Below are 21,110 nucleotides of genomic sequence, written 5' to 3'. Positions count from 1 at the left end.
AAAGTTTGCTCGCGTCCACCTTGTTGCAGCTCAAAACAGACCTCGTATTGTAATCGTATGTGAAAACAAGGCACGATAAAAATGCTTGATATCCATCAAGAGTTTGAAACACAGGCACAGCTTAATTAGTTCCTTCACTCAAAACCACATCGTTGAGCTGAAAGCAGCAGGAGTGAAACCTTTCAATTATCACAGTCTCCAACATCCGCGACACCATGGTGTTCGATAAGCACTTCTTAAATTGATGACAATAAAATTTGTTATTTTTGCGGTCCGCCAAGGCTTTGATTAGAATAAAACACCTCCCAAACAACAAGACTGAAAAAGTGTTTGCTACTCCGAAGTCAACTCTATCGTATAAATACAGACGATTGTTAGTCAACCCCGAGCAATTCCTAAGACACATTGTGTGACATAAATGATGGAGTGAGAGTTTGTAGACTGTCTTAACTGTTATATTTTTTTAAACAGCGGAAGAACAGATTGGAGATCCATTGAAATACTTTATTCAAGTTATCCATTTGTGTGGCAATTAGCGTTTTCCGATTCGTTTTCAATACATCTGCGTTGTTAAAACAGTGTTGTGATAACGCCATGGCAGATATGGAAGGTGTGTCAACATCGGTCACGCCCATGCGATTGAAGAAAAGGAAAAAGAAGCTCATAGTGCAATAAAATGTTACTTATTCCAGGGCGTTACGTTCTTGTTTAGTAATTCTTTTAATAACACACATGCAGGTGACTGTGAAAATGATATGAATGGGTGCGCGCAAACAGTTATTAGTTGCGAATGTTCGAAAATGATTTACAGGACAATCCGAGGTTCCAATAGTCCTAGCCGTGTGTAGGGCGGATTTACGGTACTTGCTGGCTAACTACTTGTTAATGAGTATTAAAACATCGACGCTGCCAGTGAAACCGAACAAGATGAACGAAAGAATAGTTATTGTTCTGCTCAAAATCGTATGCTTGGTAGTCGATTCTCGAGGGAATAATTTTCCCCTTGAAAAGGTGTCGGCTAATTTCAATCAATTTTTTTTGTTTTTCATGATCGAAGGGCGTTTCTACGGATCAAACTGGTCTTTGGAAATGTAGTTTGTACTTTGATAAAGAGCTGTGTAAGTCAAGAATGAAATTTTGCTTTTCATGGAGTCGCTCAGCGCTTTATTCAGGTCATCGGGTGGCAATGCCCTAAGCAAGTTCTTTGGTCACCACACTCGCCCTGCCGGCTAGATCCAGTGGTTGTCAACTCCAACGTTATATATATTCTAAAGGAAGTGGGACAGATAACTGGGTGTAAATGGGCTCTAATCGCAATCAAATTGTTCAGTGTTCGGTCAGTAGCTGTCTGGAGTTATTTGATAATGATAATGCTACAGCAAAACAGGCCAAGTGATTGCATCAACCTGTCGGTTTAGATTGAATTGTTTGCAACATCTAGAATGTTCTTCTCGTCAACTCGCCAGTATCTGTTGAGAGATTCTTGTAAACTATGCGTTTAACACTTTTCAAAACAAAAGACTGCATTTTAAATTCCCTTTTTAAATGCAAAAGTGATTTCGTATGCAAAGTGTTTGAAATCAGTAGCTGTGTTCTCAAAAGCACTGTTTTTTTAAGTTTATCACTTGTTGGCATTCAATATTCAAATATTCAGTGTTGCAAAAATATATCCATTTGAGCAAATTTACTCGCTTGTTTCTCTTGCGTCAAAAGACGCAGAAAATATTCATTTGTTCTCAATTTTAAAACAAAACACATGGTGACTCCACGAAATATTTCCAATCAAGCGGTGTTCAAACTGATAAAATTATCAACACACACATCTGCTTCTACGCGCATGCGCAGCCCACCAATATATACATTCCAAATACAACTTGTTTTCAATTGGTGAGCGCTGTGAGTTGCTTGGTAGGTTGTCTTTTCTCTTACCAACCAGTAAGAATGAAAGCAGCTGGCATCTTGCTGACGATAATTTGAATGTGAAAAGACATCTCTATGCGTTTTACGCACCAGAGATCGCTGTTTGAACAAAACTCGGCTCACAATATTCATTGGGCTCTGGCGATTTCGCGGTGTCCGGTCAACAGCCCACGGTCGGAAGGAATCGAAGTTGACTATTGTCTCTAAATTCACACTTATATCATTCACAGATGTAGAGTGCCACTAAACATGTCCTACGCTAAAAGGCTTGCGCTTCATTCGGGCGTAATTTTTGTTACATGGTGCGCTTTTCTACAACAGACCGTGAACGCAACTGAAGGATGCCCAGGTTTAAGAACAGAGTGTAAACCGGGGATTGTTTTGCCTGTATGGGGAGGCAATCCTTCTACAGGAGTAATTGTTGGGCGAGCGTTTGTGTATTTGCTTGCCTTACTGTTTTTGTTTTTGGGCGTTTCAATAATCTCCGATCGCTTCATGTCGGCTATTGAAATAATTACATCGAAGGAGAAGGAAATCAGGGTAACAGACAAGCAAACTGGAAAGGAGCGAATTGTTACTGTGAAAATATGGAACGAGACTGTGTCAAATTTAACTCTCATGGCCCTGGGATCGTCAGCTCCCGAAATTCTGCTATCTGCCATTGAAATTTGTGGAAATAATTTTGACGCTGGAGAGCTCGGTCCGTCGACGATAGTCGGTTCTGCAGCTTTCAACCTATTGATTATCATTGCAGTTTGTGTTTATGTTATTCCTGATGGAGAATGCCGCCGAATCAAACATTTGCGAGTGTTTGCCATCACAGCCTCCACGTCAGTTCTTGCCTATGTTTGGTTGTACATCATACTAGCAGTGTCGTCTAAAGATGAAGTCGAAATATGGGAAGCTCTCCTGACTCTGTTTTTCTTTCCGATTATGGTCATCTCTGCCTACATTGCAGATCGAAGGCTGTTGTTCTACAGAGCACTGAGAAAGGGTAGAAGAAGACAGAAGCGCGGAGGTATGACAGTCATTCAAACAGGCGATTACGATGTTGTTGGAGTTCAAGTAAAGGATGGTTTTATCGACGGAAACGTAGCCGATGGTCGCTACCAACCTGGCGCCGCCGAAGCCGGACAACAGTTTGATGATGACGAGCTTCTCCATGACCTGACGGAGGACAGGCGCGAAAAGGCCATTCAAGCCCTAAAGGACATACGACAGAAACATCCCGACGCCGACCGTGAAACCGTTGAGCGATTACTTGAGCAAGAAAATTTAAAACTTCAACCAAAAAGTCGTGCGTTCTATCGAATCGAAGCCACACGCAAGATGGTCGGCAGCGGAAATGTGTTGAAGATGAAGCACGAAAAGCTTGAGAAGGCCAGCAGTTCCTTGGCAGACACTAAGATGGAAATGCAAGATATCGAGTACGAAGACCCACAGGTTGTCAGGGTTAATTTTGACCCCGTCCATTACATTGTTAAAGAAAACTGTGGAAGTGTGTTTATGAACATTTCACGCACTGGCGGTGATCCGAATAACACGGTTTTCGTGGACTTCAGGACAGAGGACGGCACGGCAAAGGCCGGTGAGGACTATGAGAAGACAGAGGGGTCAATCTGTTTCAGGCCTGGAGAAACTTCCAAGACATTCTCAGTCGTAATCGTTGACGACGATATCTTTGAAGAAGACGAGCATTTTTACGTCCATCTGGGAAATGTTCGAGTAGCTGGAGCCGATGGGGATTTGGTTCGCAACAAATATCGAGGTCCTGCAGGAAAAGTTGGTAAAGACGGAGTAGCTACAGTTACCATCCTGGACGATGACTACCCAGGGATATTCACATTTGAGGAAGAGAAGCATCAAGTGACAGAGGCAGATGGAACCATTAACATTAAAGTTATTCGCCACACTGGTGCGCGCGGCACTGTTCGTGTCCCTTACCATACTATGGAGGGAACAGCTAAGGGAGGAGGCGATGATTACGAAGATGCTGTGGGTGAGCTTGAGTTTTCAAACGACGAGACTTGGTAAGCTGCTTTACAATCTTATACTCTTTAATACAACCTAATACACAAGTAAATGTGATCAGCTTTTGTCCTTCTGTACATATTTAATAAGCCGAAAAAATAATTATTACAAAGAGAGGTTGACATTATTTACTTACAACCAGCTTCGTGCAAGGACTTTGGAGGTTTCACCTCTCTTTTTAGACCAAAAACAAAAATTTTGTTATTATCGCCTACAAAAACCAATTGAAGTGGTCAGAAGCATTTTACGAATCGGTCTTGGATCAATCGCTCGACTACGTTTATGTAGTCCTTACATCGCAACATTCTTCCTCATTTTGTCAAATCTTCTTAAAACGACTACTGTTAATTCGTGTAAATTCATCAAATTTGACTTATGCCGATGATGAAGCCATCTTCGTTTTACATCTATCTGATAGATCGCTGACAGATGCCACTGAATTGATTTGTGCAAACAATGAGATAACTTTGACGACACCACGTCCATGTTATGGTTTGTCCGACAACAATTTAACGATCCCTAAGATATTTTTCTTCGCCTTTTCCTTGGCAGGATTTCGAAAAAAAAGCGTTTTGATCGTTCCACTAATAAACAACATATCACCGAATCAATCTTTCCGTGCCATGCCTGTAAATTTTTCAAATCAGCTTCTGTGGATTTTTTTCTCTATTTTTGTATGAGGAGTGTTTTCTACTAAAGAAATTAATATCTTATTCTGAAGGATAATTAGCATCGAATAAAACTGTCACCATATGGTAGTGTGGTAAAAGTTTGTGGAATCCCTGATCTTTGTAAGCGAAACAAAAACACACTTTGCGATAGCAGTAAACACATTTTCACAACTTTGGTCACAATGCCGCACCAGTTGGCAAACTCTAATTAGTGCTGTTTTTGTTTTTGTTGTTGTTGTTGTTTTTTTTTAACTCCAAACCTTATCGTTCTCCATGCCTGACGGTAAGATATTTGAACCAGCCCCAACAAATTGAAAACAATTGCTCTTGTTTCCTGCAACATAACAAGCAATTTGCATATTAATACTCCTGATAAACAGAGGCTATCCCAGGGAATGAGATCTAATGGATGGAAATTTTTATCAAAGCTGTGAAAAGGCTATAAGCAGATAAACATGTACATAAGTGATCAGAGTTTGTTTTGTACCACCCATATAGGTTTTTCCTTCTCTTCTTCTTAGAGCACAAAGCCTCAGATATCGTAAATATGATCCCCAACAAAAGAACAGTACTAGAAATGCTATGGTAATTTTATGGCCAATTAAGATTTAAAAAGCAGGTTTTATAACTTGGGTCTAATTTCAGCTAAAGAATAGCAAGCTCAAGGTGACAAATGAATAATGATTCTCTAATATACAACCCATGTTAAAAAGCCAATGAGGATGTTTTTATCTTTCTAGACCAATCCTTGTTCAACATCATTTTTAATAATTTGTTCTTAATTATGAGGGATATGGAATATTTGATTATTGCAGTATTTTCTTTTTCAACACATACACATAGAGTAAGAGTAGGAGTGAGTAAGTAAGGCTTGTTTTAATTTTTAATTTTGACTTAAAATACCATACGATACAATCAAAGAAGGCCAAAGGCCGAAATGTTGTGCATGAAAAGGCTGGATCAGTCAAGTGTTTATCATCTATGTTTCTGAACAACACTTTATGCACATTTCGGAGAAGATATCTGCTTTCTGTGAATCCTCTCGCTGAGAGCTGTTCATTTGGTAGCCATTTTACCCTCCATAGGTATACACATGTATTTATATACATCTACATTTCTTTTCCAAAACATTGCAATTTGAAAATACATATGAAATATATATACGTTTTCTTTTTCCATTATAAAGGTGTCAAAAGAATAAATTATAGGGACAATTTTTCAAAAAGAAAGTACAATAACTGCATTGATGAACTATGCATCACCTTTTTGATGAGGAAAGAAAGGTACATATATTTTAAATATAGTTTCAAATTGTAATGGTTTTGAAAATGGGTGTCTATATATATATATATATATATATATATATATATATATATATATATATGTGTGTGTGTATGTATGTGTGTGTCCATGTGGATGCATGTGTGGTATACTATAAAAATAAATACAGCTATCACTACAAATCACAAAGATGTTTGCAAACATTGGAAAAGAAATCAAAACTTGGCTGATTTGTTTTAATTTTTGAGCAGAATTTAATTTATTACAATTTAATGAATTCTGGAATAAGTTACATTTAAAATGTTTGCTTTTGCCAAAATTGTTTATCAGTGACTTAAATACATTAGCCCAGAGGATGCCAAGTTACATAAATATTTAACAAGAAAAATAAAAAAAAATAGTCAATTAGGTATTCTGGTTATAGATTTTACTTCATATCTTTCATTTGGTTTGTAGATATGTTCTCAGTTTTTGAGATCTTAAGTTCTCACGTTGCTTTGCAACTCCCACATAAACCTATGTTTGTGGTGGTGCTACAACCTCTGAAAAAATCATAATGAATTGCTGGAAATATCACATTTATAAAAGAATCTTTTTGGACTTTACCTTAAGGGTGGCATTTCTTTGTCAGTTTGGGATGTGATACATAACAGGTGTTGATTATTTTTACAACCTTTTAGTAAAGTATTTTTTAAAAATTTTCAAAGATAGCATGCATAATTTTGGATAAAGTTATAAAGACTAAGTCTAATTCTCATTTTAATTTCAAAGACTACATTTCTTCTTTGCCACTGATGATTCACACAAATGCATTATTTTGCAAAGAACAGCAGTAAGAGGTTTTTTGAATAATGCAGAATGTTGAAAAATAAATTTGGAAAGGTTAGGTGGCCTTATCATCTTGGCTTCAGTAGTTTTCCACCTTAGAAAATATTTAATAAGAATTTGGAAAGGGATTTTTTAATGACAGTGTTCACATGAATGTCTAATTACAGTGAAATTCCTGGCTGCAGTAGACATCAGCTTTATCAGCCCTCAGTTTAAAAAAAAATACTGGACAGGTATATCATAATTTGGAATGTACAGATTTTATCCTTTATCTAAAATAGTTCTATTGCTATTTGGTATTCTGTGGTGATTTGTAATTAAAGGTGATAAAAATGATAAAAACCCATCTATATGATAGTGGCTAATATTTGTGTGACTGAGATGTTAAAACCTTAACTCTCAAATCAATTTTGTATAGCCTCCTCATTTCCAGTGACTTATGCTAGTACTTCACTACTCCCTGCTCTGATCTGCTTGTCATTGATCAGTTTTGCTCTCACAAGCTGTTGCCAAAGCTATGAGATCACTTCATCAACACTTAGTGTCCTAAAATCATAGTTTTATGTCTTAATTTTACCAGGAAAAACATTGAGATCAATATTATAGACGACGAAGAATATGAAAAGAAAGAAACCTTTTATGTTCTCCTTGGGGAACCAAAGATTGTCAAAGATGAAGATGATGACAGTGGAGCTGGTACTGATGTGGGATATGATCCAGAAAAGGAGCGTCTTGAAGAACTGGGAAAGCCAAGATTAGGTACTAAAGATATTATGTAAAAATAAGGAAAAGAAAAGAGATAATGTGTCATGTTTATAAGAGAACAAAAAGTTTTATATATGCCAGCTAAATTATTGTACACATCAGTTAACATCACATCATAAACCCAGTTCTTTCATTACTTAAGATGGTTGCTCAGTTTGTTGCTTGATAAAAACCACACAACTTTGTGTCAATGCTATAAATGAATCTTTTTGCTTCTGTATTTATTTCAGGTGATGTACCAAAGGCAGAGGTCACCATATTGGAAAGCAAAGAATTCAAAAACACAGTGGACAAATTGCTGGTCAAAGCCAATCTAGCTCTTGTTGTTGGTACATCCTCATGGAAGGAACAGTTCACTGATGCTCTGACCGTTAGTGGGAGTGGGGATGATGATGACAGTGATGAACCAACAACACCAACATATGGTGACTACATGATGCACTATCTGACCGTCTTCTGGAAGCTGTTGTTTGCAATTGTTCCTCCCACAGACATCTGGGGTGGATGGGCTTGTTTCGTTGCTTCTATTGTAATGATTGGTGTGTTAACAATGGTCATCGGTGACGTAGCCTCACACTTTGGTTGTACCATTGGATTAGCAGACAGTGTTGTTGCCATTACCTTTGTTGCCCTTGGAACAAGTCTTCCAGGTAAAAACATAAAAAAACACTAGCAGCAGTGCTTACACTGAATCTAACTCATAACACACTTGTGACATGTGGTGACCTAGTGACTAACAACTTGGTCTCTGTTAAAACTCCTTGTAAGGGTCATTGTGTCGTATTGTGAAACAGTGAGAGCCTCTTTCTAGGAGTGAAAGTGTGTGCAATGAAGAGCTAGATGATGGATGGGAAATGGAGAGTAGGGAGCTCCTGCATCCATAAGTTGTATTTTATCTTGATGCAATAATTTTTAATGACTGTTATGTTGATTTTCCACAGATACATTTGCCAGCAAAGTTGCTGCAGTTGGTGACGAGTATGCTGATTCATCCATTGGTAATGTGACTGGTAGTAATTCTGTCAATGTTTTCCTTGGCCTGGGGGTGGCATGGTCTATTGCAGCAATAGCCAAAGCGGCAAGAGGTGTCAAATTTGTAGTTCCTGCTGGTAATCTTGGCTTCTCTGTAGTTATATTCTGTGTTACCGCTGTAACAGCAATTGCTGTTATGATGCTACGTAGAAGTAAAAGAGTTGGGGGAGAATTAGGGGGTGCCAAATCCTATAAACTTCCAACATCACTTTTCTTTTGTTTCCTTTGGATATTTTACATTGTAATGTCTTCTTTACAAACATATTGCCATATCAATGTATCCTTTTAGCTTTTTCCAAATTAAGGAAAAATGCTTTCTTTGTGTCAACTAACAACAGCAGTAAGGAAGATCCTATAATAATTAAAGGTTCTCAAATATCTTTGATACAAGTATCAGTTTGTATTTTCAAAATGCAATTTTAGAGATAGCTACATATATTTCTGAATTATTACAAGCCATAATGGCTAACAATGATATCAATCATGCAAACCAAAGAATGAGCACCACGCCTAAATGTATGTCATATTCAATGCCCTAAGACTTTAGAGATAACTCTCAAGATAAGGAACACCATATTATTACATATCCTGGTTAGCCTCAATAGAATAACATTCTTCTCGCCATTTATTATAAGAATAGTGGGTAAGGAACATGATAAATGATAACAATCACCCAGATTTTGACTGAAAAAGCAATTTCCTGTACACCCTTTTTGAACGCTGTAACACGAATATGCAACTTTTCGTATCTGGCCTAGGGTATTTTAGTTTTCCAGTCTCTGTGTCAAACTCTTACTTGGCCCAGAAATTATATCTAAGACATTTTTCTCTTTCTGCACATCTTGTCTCTTTTTTGGAATTCGGGTTTTGCATGATAATAAATGTTAATGAAAATCAATTTAAGCAGTCTCTACCATTGTGAAGGATGAGGAAGACAAATGTTGAGATGTTACCTTGTCTTATTGTATGCCTGTTACATGTATCTTCCTTCACAGCCTGGCAAACAGTGATGTGATAGTGACTGTGCAGTGAGGATACTATCAGCTGTACTAATTTATACAAAATTTTCAGTTTATAACATCAGCTACCTAAATACTTTATTTTTATTTATTATTTTAGCCTTTTCAACTTCTTGAAATAATATTTGTCATGAATAATTGAAATTATAATGATAATAATGATCATTACTATTACTATTATTGTTATTATTATTATTATCATCATTATTATTCAACATTCAACATAGTTTGGCATTTATGGTGTTATCAGGTATCAGTATTTTATGCTCAGAGGCATGGTATTTTATAATGAAGAAAAATGTTTTCAATGTAAAATAGGGCAGGCCCCAAGCATTCCTAAAGAGTATGAATAGCAAACATGAAATAAAATTTAAGAGATTTCACATTTCAGATTCAAGAAACTTCTCAATTAATAATGATAATTCTCAGGTCCTAGGTTGTTTATAAAATTTTGTCAACCTATATGGTAGCATAGCTCCAATACTTATCAAGCATAATGCGGAATGAATAGTCAATCAATACATCAAAGTTGGTGATAAATTACAGCAACTGTTTCTTTGCAGGCTTAAAGCTTTATTAATTTTGACATGCTCACAATAGTTCTGACCTAATAATGACAGTATCCAGCTGCTGTCTTTGGTTTGTTTTTCTACACAATCCAAATAACCTTAGCAGATGCAAGCACAGAAAAGTTCTCAAGTTATCATTCATAAAACACCATTTCATAACAATGAGTAACTCTACAAGAAAACCTAAATGATTTAATTGTCAATGTTTTGTATTTACACAGAAGTAGTCAGAGGTCTAAATAGTATTTATGTTATAATGACCAAAGAACAAATAGTTTCCACAAACAAAATGATAGACAGTGTATCCCTTGAGGTGTCCAAGTAACACACAGAGAATGAACCAGATCAGTCGGAAATGATAAGAATAAATGAAATAATCAGTTCCTTCCATCTCCTTTACAGCAGCATTCAGCACTGTAAGGAATTTTGTCTTTAAAAGAGTCAGCCTTATGATTCCTACTAAAATGTTAAGTATGCAGAGAAGATAAGGCCTGAAAATCTATCAGGACTGCATTTACTGCTGGTTCACTAGAGATCTTCATGCCTGATGCAAGATAATTCAGTTTGGGGAGATTTGATTAATCCTATAATTTTCAATTGGTTTCTGGATTGTTACTATGGACAACAATTTATCGTAATGTACTGTTTTCAAGGGATGATGGAAAGCATTATTAGGAAGAACTCTTGAAATTGATAATATTTATGCCAAATAGCTGCAGGAATTTTTGTAACATAAAGTAAGATGTTTCCTTCCTAAATAACTTTTGAATTTACAATGAGCCTTTGGATGCCTCTTGACTATTAGTAACTGGCCATAGCAAGCTAATGATGGGAAATAAGTGAGATACAGCTATTCCTTATGTGAGTTTATTTCAAAATTTACAAACAACTTATCTAATAGTTGCAAAAGAGTGTGAATGAGAAGGTAAGGCTTGTCATAGGTATGAATATTATTATCATAATTACTGTTTTTAAAGTTACTATGTTTCTTTGACCATTCCAAATAATAATATGTGCATATGTTTTAGGAAACCTCCCTCCAAATTACTGGTCAAAATTTAGTTTACTTTCCCTTTATTATTTGCTAGTATTTCTTGGGTAAATTTATGATGCCAAGGACCTGTCAATTTTGTAGGTACTCATATTTAAGAGGTATCCACAGTCTAAAATTGCTCAGCATTCAATGCATGTTTTGGCGCAGGCCAAAAAAACCAAAAGGGAAGGACAATCACAATTCTAAAATATTTGCAATTAGGTGTATAAATATATGTCATTCTGCAGTTTGGCTTAGTAAAAATGCTAGTGTATTATGTAGTGAATTGCAACTATTATAACTTACAGCAATTATTATTTTCTATCATAGGTATTTGAAAATATAATTTATTTCATTTAATTTAAGTCATGTTGTGGCCTAAGGACACCTATTTTAATGTTAAAGCCCTTCCAAACATTTTACAGCAACATTAATAGAAGCCTTTGCTGAAATACTTATAAGTAAATGGTGTCTTGTTAGAAAGATTGTAGAAACAAGACTAAAGGCCCTTTTATGATGACTTTTACTTTATAGGGAGTAGTTTAGGGAAAAAGAGAATTTTTAAAGCCTCTTTCGGACATTACAAATGTTCCTGAAAACTATTATATGAGAGCTTAAAATAAACATGTTGAGAGATGTCTGGTGTTGTTGGGTTTGTTTTCTGAAACAGGGTGGTAGACTGTGCCACTTAAATTGTTCCCTGCTTGTAATTTCCCTTATTTCAGTGGAGAAACCTAAGTCTCCAACACCAACCCCACTGAAACCTCCATGGGAGGGGACATATTAAACAGCCATAACACTGGAGTGATGTCTTGATGCTGGCGAATTGGATGTTGAATTCACATACCGGTATCAATCATCCAAATTTCAAATTTTATTGTACATCCTTGTCTACCACAAACTACCAAAGCTAAATATCTGGACTACTGATAACATCAGCCAAGCAGAATGGTGTATGTAAATGAACTGTACATCATGCACTGGAATCAGCTGACTGTTATGTATGAACTCTACTCATATTACATGAACAGTGTCCTCCAAAGTTACTTCACTAAAGGAAAACCATCTCACTCACCTATCGTGATATAAGTACTGGCCTGGTTCAACAAAAATCAACGACGAAGCAAGCCTCTATACTCACGAGAAGAAAAGATGGTTATTCATTTGCCCGCCAATTATCCATCCTCGATCTTTCCATTAACTCTCAAGAGTCCCTAGGTACTTTAATTTAGAATGCAAAACACTTCGTAACTTTTAGAGAGCCTTCCACTCATTTAAAGCCGGGCACACCACGGATCCCTCGCTCTTCCTCAGAGGGAAGAGCCCGCAATAACCTTTAAGCAGAAGTGGATCTCTATATCGCGCTATTTCCGGCGCACACATTAACGCAGAATTTCTCTTTTTCCCAAAATCATTATCGTTTTACTCGCGGAGATCAAAAGGGAATATGACCATAGTCATTGTTGTTCCGGCTTTCCCTGACCAGTGACTTAGCAGTTCAAAAGAAATACCTCTCTAAGGAAGATGGAAGTGCCAAACCGGCCGAAAAGGAGCCGGGAGGGGTTACATGTAACGTTTATAAAACGCACCTCGACGAAACCAAACTGGCACGCCAACAGGAGAGACGTGCTGCTTCTGGGCCTTTTAGAAGTCTAACAGGGGAATAAACTGTTGTCAACAACTCAAGACTGACATGCAGATTCTAATCTAGAGACCAGGAAAAAGGGAAAACAGCTCTTGCCAACAGCGCTAGCCGCGATAACCATGCACGCTTGTAAATTTCCTCGGTAATTATTTACTTACCGCGTTTAGAGATTCCAGGGAGTAGCCTGGCTAATGAAAAATTGTCTTAAAAAGCTAAGAAAGTCGCCAACGAATGCCACCATTTTCAGTGGCGGATCCAGACCTTGAGCTAAAAGGGGGGGAAGTAGGGGTTGGCTTTTTTTGTCGGTTGCTCTGCCGGCTTTTCTCCCTTCGGCGATTCTTTTCTTCTTTCCGCCCAAAATAAGGGGGAAGGGGGCCCCTTCCCTAGATCCGCCACTGATTTTGAAAGTACTTGGCCGCACAAACAGCTTTGGTTGCGTGCCTTTCCGCTTTTGTTTCACCCGCCCTCCCGTTCCAAAACCTGTCCTAGTAATAATTATCTGGAGATCACTTTTCTTCTGTTGATCAATAGAGTAGGTCAATGTGTAGTGCTAACGCTCGATCTGTTTATTATTACTGCTTCAGGTTTTGCCTTGAGAAACTCTTTCATCCCCCATTTCACCTCCAATGTTAACTTACATTACAATAAAAAATTCCCTCAGTGTTGGGGTGCTGAAGGCAAGGAGAATATTGAAGTTTCCTTTTTTCTACTGAACTTCAATTTTGCACCATCAAAGCTTAAAAGGAAGAACACTTATAATTTTTTGGATTGGTGAGAAATATTTTAAGGACCAATTTACTCCAGGGTTGCAACTCTTTGAGCCCCACCATCCCCTCCCTTCTAAAAGGAGAGTAAGACCACCAGCAATTTACTCACAACAACTTGTAGTGTTATTGCTGCAATTAGTGTAGATGTAAGGATAGCATGAGTAATTTTTATGTCCAAAAATTATTTTTGGGAGAACGACATTTTGAACACAATTTATGTCAACTACAAAACAAAAAGACCCTCCACACAAAGGCACATTAATACTAAACAGTCTGGTAAACTGGGTTTGTATACAAAATCAACTATGCAGGCTGTATTTGTAATAATTTTATGTGAAGCATAACAAACTGTGTCGCTGTTATTTTATAATAATATTCATGATGTAGGAGAGGAGAGTTTGAATAGAGAAAATAGAGCTCTTTCAAGTTATTCTTGCTCTCATACGGCAACAATTATTATTGTGCCCTTCCATGTGATTTTCAGATGTTATGTATCCTTATTTGTTACAGTTTCCTTGTGTAAGAAATCTAAATAAGTTAAGGAAATGCTACTTTAAGTGAGATCTGGCTCCTCATTCATTCCTTTTTTGATTCGTAAAAGCATTGTAGTCAGCCACTGATCTATTCTTGATATACTATCATATTCTTTGACCTGTCCAGGAGAGAGGAAGGGACAAAAATCATGATATTAGTACAGGTGTATAACTGGGGAAGTTGATGGATACTGGCTGGTAATAATTCTCAGCATTGCCATGTTTGATTTAGGGTTAGAGAGGACACAGAGAGGAGGGACAGGACCTTCTCACCCCCTCCCCCCCCCCCACTCCAGTTTATCTAGACTACCAAACACTCCCTTCCCCAAACTTACCCTGCTTTAAAATTCAAGATGGGAGCCAAATTTTTCACAAAAATACCCTAAGTGCATGCTATGCAAAAAATACCCTTCCTTTACAGACTCCTGCTCAATGAATCAATTTCTGATTATGTATCAGGTATTTGGTTTACATAATTTGCATAAACTGAGCAACTCACAGCTTCAGTGAAGGACTCTGCATTTTGCTCTTCTTGGGCAACAAGGAGATTCTGAACATTAAAAGAAAACATTTAAGTACCATAATGAAACCAATGAACTTCACATACATAGAATGTTATTTAGCTTGATTTAATGATTCAGGATGTATCAGAAAATCAGTTGATAAATAATTACCTTCAACAGTTTACATTCTCTTGTGTCCTCAAATGCTGGGTACATATTGCAGTATTTTCCCACTGCCCTCTGAGCCTCCACAACATCAATACACATTTGACACAGAGCTGCCTTAAAGAAGTACTCTTTGGCACTATATTTCAGCAGTGAACTTTCAATGGCATCAGCAGCAACCTGAAAGATCATATCAGATTGCCTTTAAGACAGACAACAAGGTTCTCATGTATTTTTCATCTAGAATATAGTTTGCAAGTCAAATAGTTTCAGTCTATAAGACCATCAAAATTTTGTTTGAAAACTAATCAAGTTTACAACAATTTTTTCAAAGATTCATACATTGCTGAACATATCTTTGAAAGCCTTTATCAATTGAAAATAATTACTCCTATTAGAGAGTATATTTAGCTAGGATATAAATAGAGTTTCTGAGAATGCCAGGAAAGGAAAGGAGATGGGATTGATTCCTGAAATGTCAAATCTCAAAAAACAAAAAAGGTTCCATGAAGCATTGAATAATAAAGTATTTAAACTATCTTGAATTATTAAGTATTGATTATCAAATTTATAATTGTACCATCAACACTCTACAGATAAACAAACTATACCGAAATCTTAGAGTTTGAGTATAGATCTGGTAAATTAATTTTCAAATTGTACAATTTGGTTTATAAGGCCTAATGAAAACTTTTGATGCACATAATTTCCAAATTGCTGGTATACAGTCAGGTACTTGTCAAAATGCAAACCTGTTCATAAATCTCAATAGCCTTTCCATATTCCTCCATCTGGGCTGAAAATGTTGCAACTTTCAGTAAGCACTTGTTTGCTGAGCTGAAGATGATAGAAAGTAACAACTGAGATAAGAGAAGAAAAAGAAAAAATGAAAAGACTGTAAAATGATATTGTAATTTTGTGAGTCCATTTATTAACTTTAGGTTCTTGGTTAGTTCCCCTTTAGTCTCCTTTATCCACAAGAAAATGTTTGTTTTTATTGGTAAAATGCTATTCTCAAACATGCACTGAATACCATATTTATTTGATTAAATACCACCCAAGAATAAACACTGCATTTTAGAGCAGAAATATTAATAAACACTGCCCTTGAATAAATGGCACATCATCATGAGGTGTTTATTCAATTAATAGACTCAAGAAGCACACAGCAATCATTGCTTTGATCACAGTTGGAAATTTAGAGTGAACCAGACACAAATCGTTTTTAATGTACCAGTTCTGATGTTGAGAAAAGATATCTGACATAAGATCTTTATTCACTTTATGTATTGCAGTAGTATTTACATGCAAATTGTAAAATTGAAAACAATATAAAAATGACTTTTAAGAAAAGCACTAAAACATGTTTCTATTTTCTTAAATTAAAATGATCAGTTACCATAGTATTGTTTGGATTTTAAATAAATAATAAATGCCACATTCGAACCACCAAAAATTTAATAAACACTTCTGGGTTTAATGAAATAAATATGGTAAGAGTGCTCTGGAAGAAACCCACACAAGACCTAAAAGAAATGATTCCCAGTTCCTAAGTTTATGATGGATCACTCACAGCACACTGAACATGGTCACTATTCCTTCTCCGAGTCACGAGAAAAAGAAGTCTCTTTGGTTCTTCTTATGTTATAAATTAGTTTTAATTAAGAATTCCTCATGTAAGTTAACTTTTACAAAGTATTAAAAGAAGGAATAGTGGTTTCACCTGGTTGATTCTTCACCTCTGTAATACTGTGCAGCTTGCTCATAGTGGAATATAGCCTAAAAAATAAAATATAAAAAGTGACATGCCTTTGATCCATCAAGTACAAAGCTATTATGATACTTCTACTGACATAAACTAATTTTAAAATCCTTGTATGATTTCAGTGTGCTATTCAGTTCCAAATTTCCATGGTGGCCAATGCACTAGTTCCTGGAAATATACAAATCCAATCAAAGAAGGCTGATGGAAGTTTGATGAGAGAGGTGTTTCATCCTTGCTTATCAGACAGCATGTCACCTACAAGAAGAGTATTTTGCTGTTTGTTACCTTTTCCAAGTCAACAGCATTGCTCTCATACATCTCAGCTACTGTAATGTGGTGTTTTGCAGCCATTGTAAAACGACCCTTATCGAGGAAACATATAAAAACAATACAAAATGTAACAAAAGAATGAAACATGTGAGTGAAGTTTGACCTTATACTTAAACAGTGCCCCTCAAAATCATCTACACTCTAAAGTTTAACATCCAACTTGGGGTTTTCTTTCACACTGCCCTCAGTCATACCAATGAAAAAAATGGATAGAGTTGGTCATTCATATCAAAGGAAAACATGTCTTTGAGTCCCCTAATGAATAAATCATACTTGTCTCTTAAGGGTTTGAGATGTAATGAACAGTAGCAAACATGTTTGAGGCATTTTGAATGTACCTTCCCTGCAACTTACAAGTTAAGCAACAGTTTAAATAGAATAAAGAATTGAATGAAAAGATTTTACCATGTCGGTATAAATGTTGATAGCCATTTCAAAAGCTCTTACAGCCTCTGCAAAAAAACAGTAAGTAAAACAATCAGATTAGAGATCAAACTCTACTTGATATCCAGTGACAACCTCCCATGAGAACCATCCACTCAGCATATATCCCTCCAATAAAGGAGTGTTCTTACAACCTTTGTACAAGTGTGTGCACCCAAAACTCAATACTACACATTTTATGTCTTCTTTCGTAAGTAGGATATTTTTTTCTTAAAATATAATTTAGTCCAGGTGATTAGCAAGCCAATTTTTGGCCCATCTCTCAGCTACTTAAGGAAATTTCTAGAATTCTTGTTAGACAGAAAATGAAATTTTATATTATTCCAAACACAGACTTCTTTTAGTAAATATACTTAATTTTGCTGACAGTGTCCATCATTTTCATTTAGAAACATGTTTGCAGGGAATTAGTGTAGAGTATAAGAATTATGTTCTCCATGGTGGAAGGAAGCTCAGGTCATCAAACTCTAGCTAGAGAAATTCTTCTTAGTGGCCAGATAATTGCCTAATCTACAATGCCAAATGACCATCCTGCAATTTAGACCAGTGTATATTCCAAGTTAACCACAAAATTTATCAAACAGTTCAAAGATCATACCTTCTACATCTGTTTTCTTAAAACAGTTCCCAGCATCAACATAACGCTGACCTGCCTCATGTTTGGACTGTAAATTGATTTGTAGTTTGGCTGCCTCCATAAATGCTTTCCCAGCAGCTGTTTAGTTTAAAAAGCAAAAACAAAAACAAAAACAATAATTCTAAATAGTTTTGAAAAGTTGTGTAATTCAGAAGCAGAGCACACCTTTGTCAAGTACTTGCTATAGAGGACATCAAATCCTTCCCTACATCAACATACTTTAAGTTAAAAGTATTTTTTCTTTTGGTCACAGAGGCAAACCACTCACAAAACTGATTTCAAAATCATCCAAGACCTGGTTGATCATCAATCATGGCTGCTTCAAATTGGCTGGTCAATGATTCACTAGAAATATTATACCCTCTGACCATAGCAGAAATGGATCATTACCTTACGCCACATCATGACTGTTGTGAGAAGGCTTGTTCCATGTATATTGGTCAATAAAATGGTCAACGGCTGATTGAAAAATTTGTTTCTTTCTTAAGAGAACCAAATCAACTGATTCATCATTCGCTGTTACCCTAGTTACTCCAGAGGAATTTAGACTAGAAATTTCTTACATACCAAACAATAAATCTCATGGCTTATACTTGTGTCCGACACAGATATTAAAGTGCTCTTCAAATCTGATAAGTGGCATTCTGGTGAATATTCTAAAGACATCTATTTCAACTGGAGTTTATCCCTCTGAGCAATGGCAAAGATTATTCCGATTTTCAAACAAGATGATAATACTGACATTAACAATTATAGGCCAATTGTTCTACTTCTTTAATTTCAACAGGATATTTGAAAAAATAGTGTTTAAAAGAATGGAGTCTTTTATTGAACAGAAGAACCTGCTCACTCCATCCCAATATGGCTTTCGCAAGGCACATTCTACTCAGCATGCAATCCTAGATATTGTGAATGCAATACAGACAAATATGAACAACTGTTTATTCTCATGCGGGATTTTCATTGATCTGAAAAAGGCTTTTGATACTGTAGATCACGAAATTCTTTTGCACAAGTTAGATCACTATGGTTTTCACGGCATTATAAATATCTGGTTTTCTTCCTACTTGCAAGGGAAAACTCAAACAACTCAAATTCGTCCTCATATTTCTGAAAGGTTAGATTCTACCTGAGGAGTGCCTCAGGGTTCTGTTCTAGGCCCACAGCTTTTTTTTGCTATATATCAATGACATACAGGAATCATCAGATAAGCTTAGTTTTTACCTTTTTTTAGAGGATATAAATATCCTTTTTACTGATAAAAATCTGAAATCTTTGGAACTCTATGTAAATCAAGAACTTAACAAAGTATATGATTGGTTAACTGCAACAAATTGACCTTGAATATTAAAAAAAGTAATTTGCCTTGCCCAAAGGAAACTTTCTTATCAACCTTAAATCGTGATATTTGATAACAAACAGAACAAGAAGGTGGCTCTGGAGCATAAAGATTATGACAAATATCTCGGGATTTTAATTGATAAAAATTTGTTTTGGAAACACCATATTGACCATATAATCATTAAAGTAAGAAGAACCGTAGGATTAATCGTAAAATTACAACACTACCTGCCCGCACATACCTTCTTAAATATATACCAAGCTCTTATAGCTCCTTACTTAACATACGGTCTGACAGTACAGGATCAGGCTTGTAAATCTTACCTTGACAAGCTCCTAAAGTTACAGAAATGAGCTCTTTGCTTTATCTACTTTTCTGATCATAATGAGCATGCAATTCCTTTATTTGTTGACACTCATATCTTACTGCTAAAATTTGTTTATTATGAATCTATAGCTAATTTGATGTTTGACGTTTGAAACAGAACAGCCCCATCCAATATTCAAGATCTATTTCAAGATATATCTAATGTTCATTCTTACAATACACGTTCTTCTGCCTCTAAGGACTTCTATACCAAACCTTCTAGGCTATCTGTTCAAGTGAATTCCTTCTTTCGAATAGGAGTAAAAGTGTGGAATGCAATACCTCAAGCATTAAGAAATCTTTCCAAAAATGCATTTAAAAGAAAACTCAAACAAATTTTATTCAACATATTAGGTTCACAACACTCTTATATAGATTCATCTGAAATTATACAAAAAGTAAAATACTTCTCCTGATCTTTCCTGACTATTTTATAAACAGTAACTGTACCTTTAATATTTTAAATTAGGTCAATGTAATGGTTTTTCTTGTTGTTATTCAATACTGTCTCTTTCCCTTCTACTTTATTAGTTAATTTCTGTTTTTAACATATTTTTGTAATTCAGCTATTAAGGTGATGGGCAGGCAATGGAGGACAGAAAGTGAAATGATGGTCAACTAACTCTAACTGTTAGACAGTGACTGTCATTATGTTCCATCAGCCACTTGACAACTCCACCAAAACATTCACAAACCATACCATACCATGCAAGTGTCTGTTGAAAAAAAGCCCCCATAAATGGACTTTCCATCCACTCTCACGAGCAATTGACTGTTGACTGAGGCTTTGTACAGAGCATGCAATGCCTTCATCCCACCCCCTTATTATTCAGATCATGGGAGGGGAGGGATAACTACACACCCTTGATGGTGTAGGTTGACTAAATATACTGTCACTCGTGGTATACATTCAAAAAATCTACAATCAATTCTATTCAGTTACGTTCATTAACTGTAACAGTTGTATCAATCATTTGATTAACTGGCAAGATACATACCACTCCATTTTTGTGCCATTTTAAACATGTTGCCAGCACTAATATACATCTCCGTGGCTTCTTCGAGCTTTGAAGTACCCCTGACGCAACCGAGAAAAATTTCGTCCGTTCAGCTGACATGTAACTTCAAATCTCTACCTGAGATCGTCAAATTATGTGTCTAGATGCAACTGAATTCGGCAGTCACTCACTAAAACTTACCCAAATAATCCACCCAAAAAACCCTGTGACGATTTCACTTTCTTCTCAGCCTGAGTAATAAGCTCGATTGCTTTCTCTTCGTTAGACATACTGTCACTGAGAGTTTTTTAAGTAGTACGTTGGTAAGATAAAGACATCTATCCACAAAGTTCTCTGTGAAAAACTCACTAACTTCCCACTTCCCGTGATCAGCGCTTTTCTAGTTGACGTCACTAGCATTCTTCGTCCGGAAAACACTGGGGAGAGAGAGAGTATTTCCCAGCAT

General features: G+C 36.3%; 2 protein-coding genes across 2 annotated transcripts; one reads left to right on the top strand and one right to left on the bottom strand.

The window, feature by feature from the left end:
- The first annotated feature begins 522 nt into the window (after window positions 1-522).
- On the top strand, window positions 523-11,785 carry LOC113672343 (sodium/calcium exchanger 1). The gene is made up of 4 exons (XM_027188620.2): window positions 523-3,950; window positions 7,312-7,490; window positions 7,727-8,146; window positions 8,438-11,785. Exons 1-4 carry the CDS (start codon window positions 2,170-2,172, stop codon window positions 8,815-8,817), a joined length of 2,760 nt encoding a protein of 919 aa, XP_027044421.2. The 5' UTR covers window positions 523-2,169; the 3' UTR covers window positions 8,818-11,785.
- Window positions 11,786-13,339: 1,554 nt separating this feature from the next.
- LOC113672345 (alpha-soluble NSF attachment protein) lies at window positions 13,340-21,083 on the bottom strand. The gene is made up of 10 exons (XM_027188625.2): window positions 20,846-21,083; window positions 20,645-20,724; window positions 17,900-18,016; window positions 17,263-17,309; window positions 16,813-16,890; window positions 16,486-16,541; window positions 15,515-15,599; window positions 14,769-14,942; window positions 14,594-14,644; window positions 13,340-14,213 (listed from the first exon to the last, which is right to left on the bottom strand). The coding sequence occupies exons 1-10, from the start codon at window positions 20,932-20,934 to the stop codon at window positions 14,115-14,117; spliced, it is 876 nt and encodes a 291-aa protein (XP_027044426.2). The 5' UTR covers window positions 20,935-21,083; the 3' UTR covers window positions 13,340-14,114.
- Window positions 21,084-21,110: the final 27 nt, after the last annotated feature.

Source organism: Pocillopora damicornis, chromosome 7, assembly GCF_964200805.1.
Source record: "Pocillopora damicornis chromosome 7, jaPocDami1.2, whole genome shotgun sequence".
Taxonomy (NCBI): domain Eukaryota; kingdom Metazoa; phylum Cnidaria; class Anthozoa; order Scleractinia; family Pocilloporidae; genus Pocillopora; species Pocillopora damicornis.
The sequence above is the reverse complement of the archived record's forward strand: the minus strand, read 5'-3'. Positions and strand labels throughout refer to the sequence as shown.

What these genes read in the sequence shown, in the direction of transcription:
- LOC113672343 (XM_027188620.2), top strand. Translation starts at nt 2,170, where the DNA reads ATGTCCTACGCTAAAAGGCTTGCGCTTCATTCGGGCGTAATTTTTGTT. An exon ending in ACTGGGAAAGCCAAGATTAG is followed by an intron (nt 7,491 to 7,726) that starts GTACTAAAGATA and finishes TATTTATTTCAG; the next exon opens with GTGATGTACCAAAGGCAGAG. An exon ending in CCTTGGAACAAGTCTTCCAG is followed by an intron (nt 8,147 to 8,437) that starts GTAAAAACATAA and finishes GATTTTCCACAG; the next exon opens with ATACATTTGCCAGCAAAGTT.
- LOC113672345 (XM_027188625.2), bottom strand. Translation starts at nt 20,934, where the DNA reads ATGTCTAACGAAGAGAAAGCAATCGAGCTTATTACTCAGGCTGAGAAG. An exon ending in CTATTGAGATTTATGAACAG is followed by an intron (nt 14,943 to 15,514) that starts GTTTGCATTTTG and finishes ATGATCTTTCAG; the next exon opens with GTTGCTGCTGATGCCATTGA. An exon ending in CAGAGTCCTTCACTGAAGCT is followed by an intron (nt 14,214 to 14,593) that starts GTGAGTTGCTCA and finishes TCTCCTGGACAG; the next exon opens with GTCAAAGAATATGATAGTAT.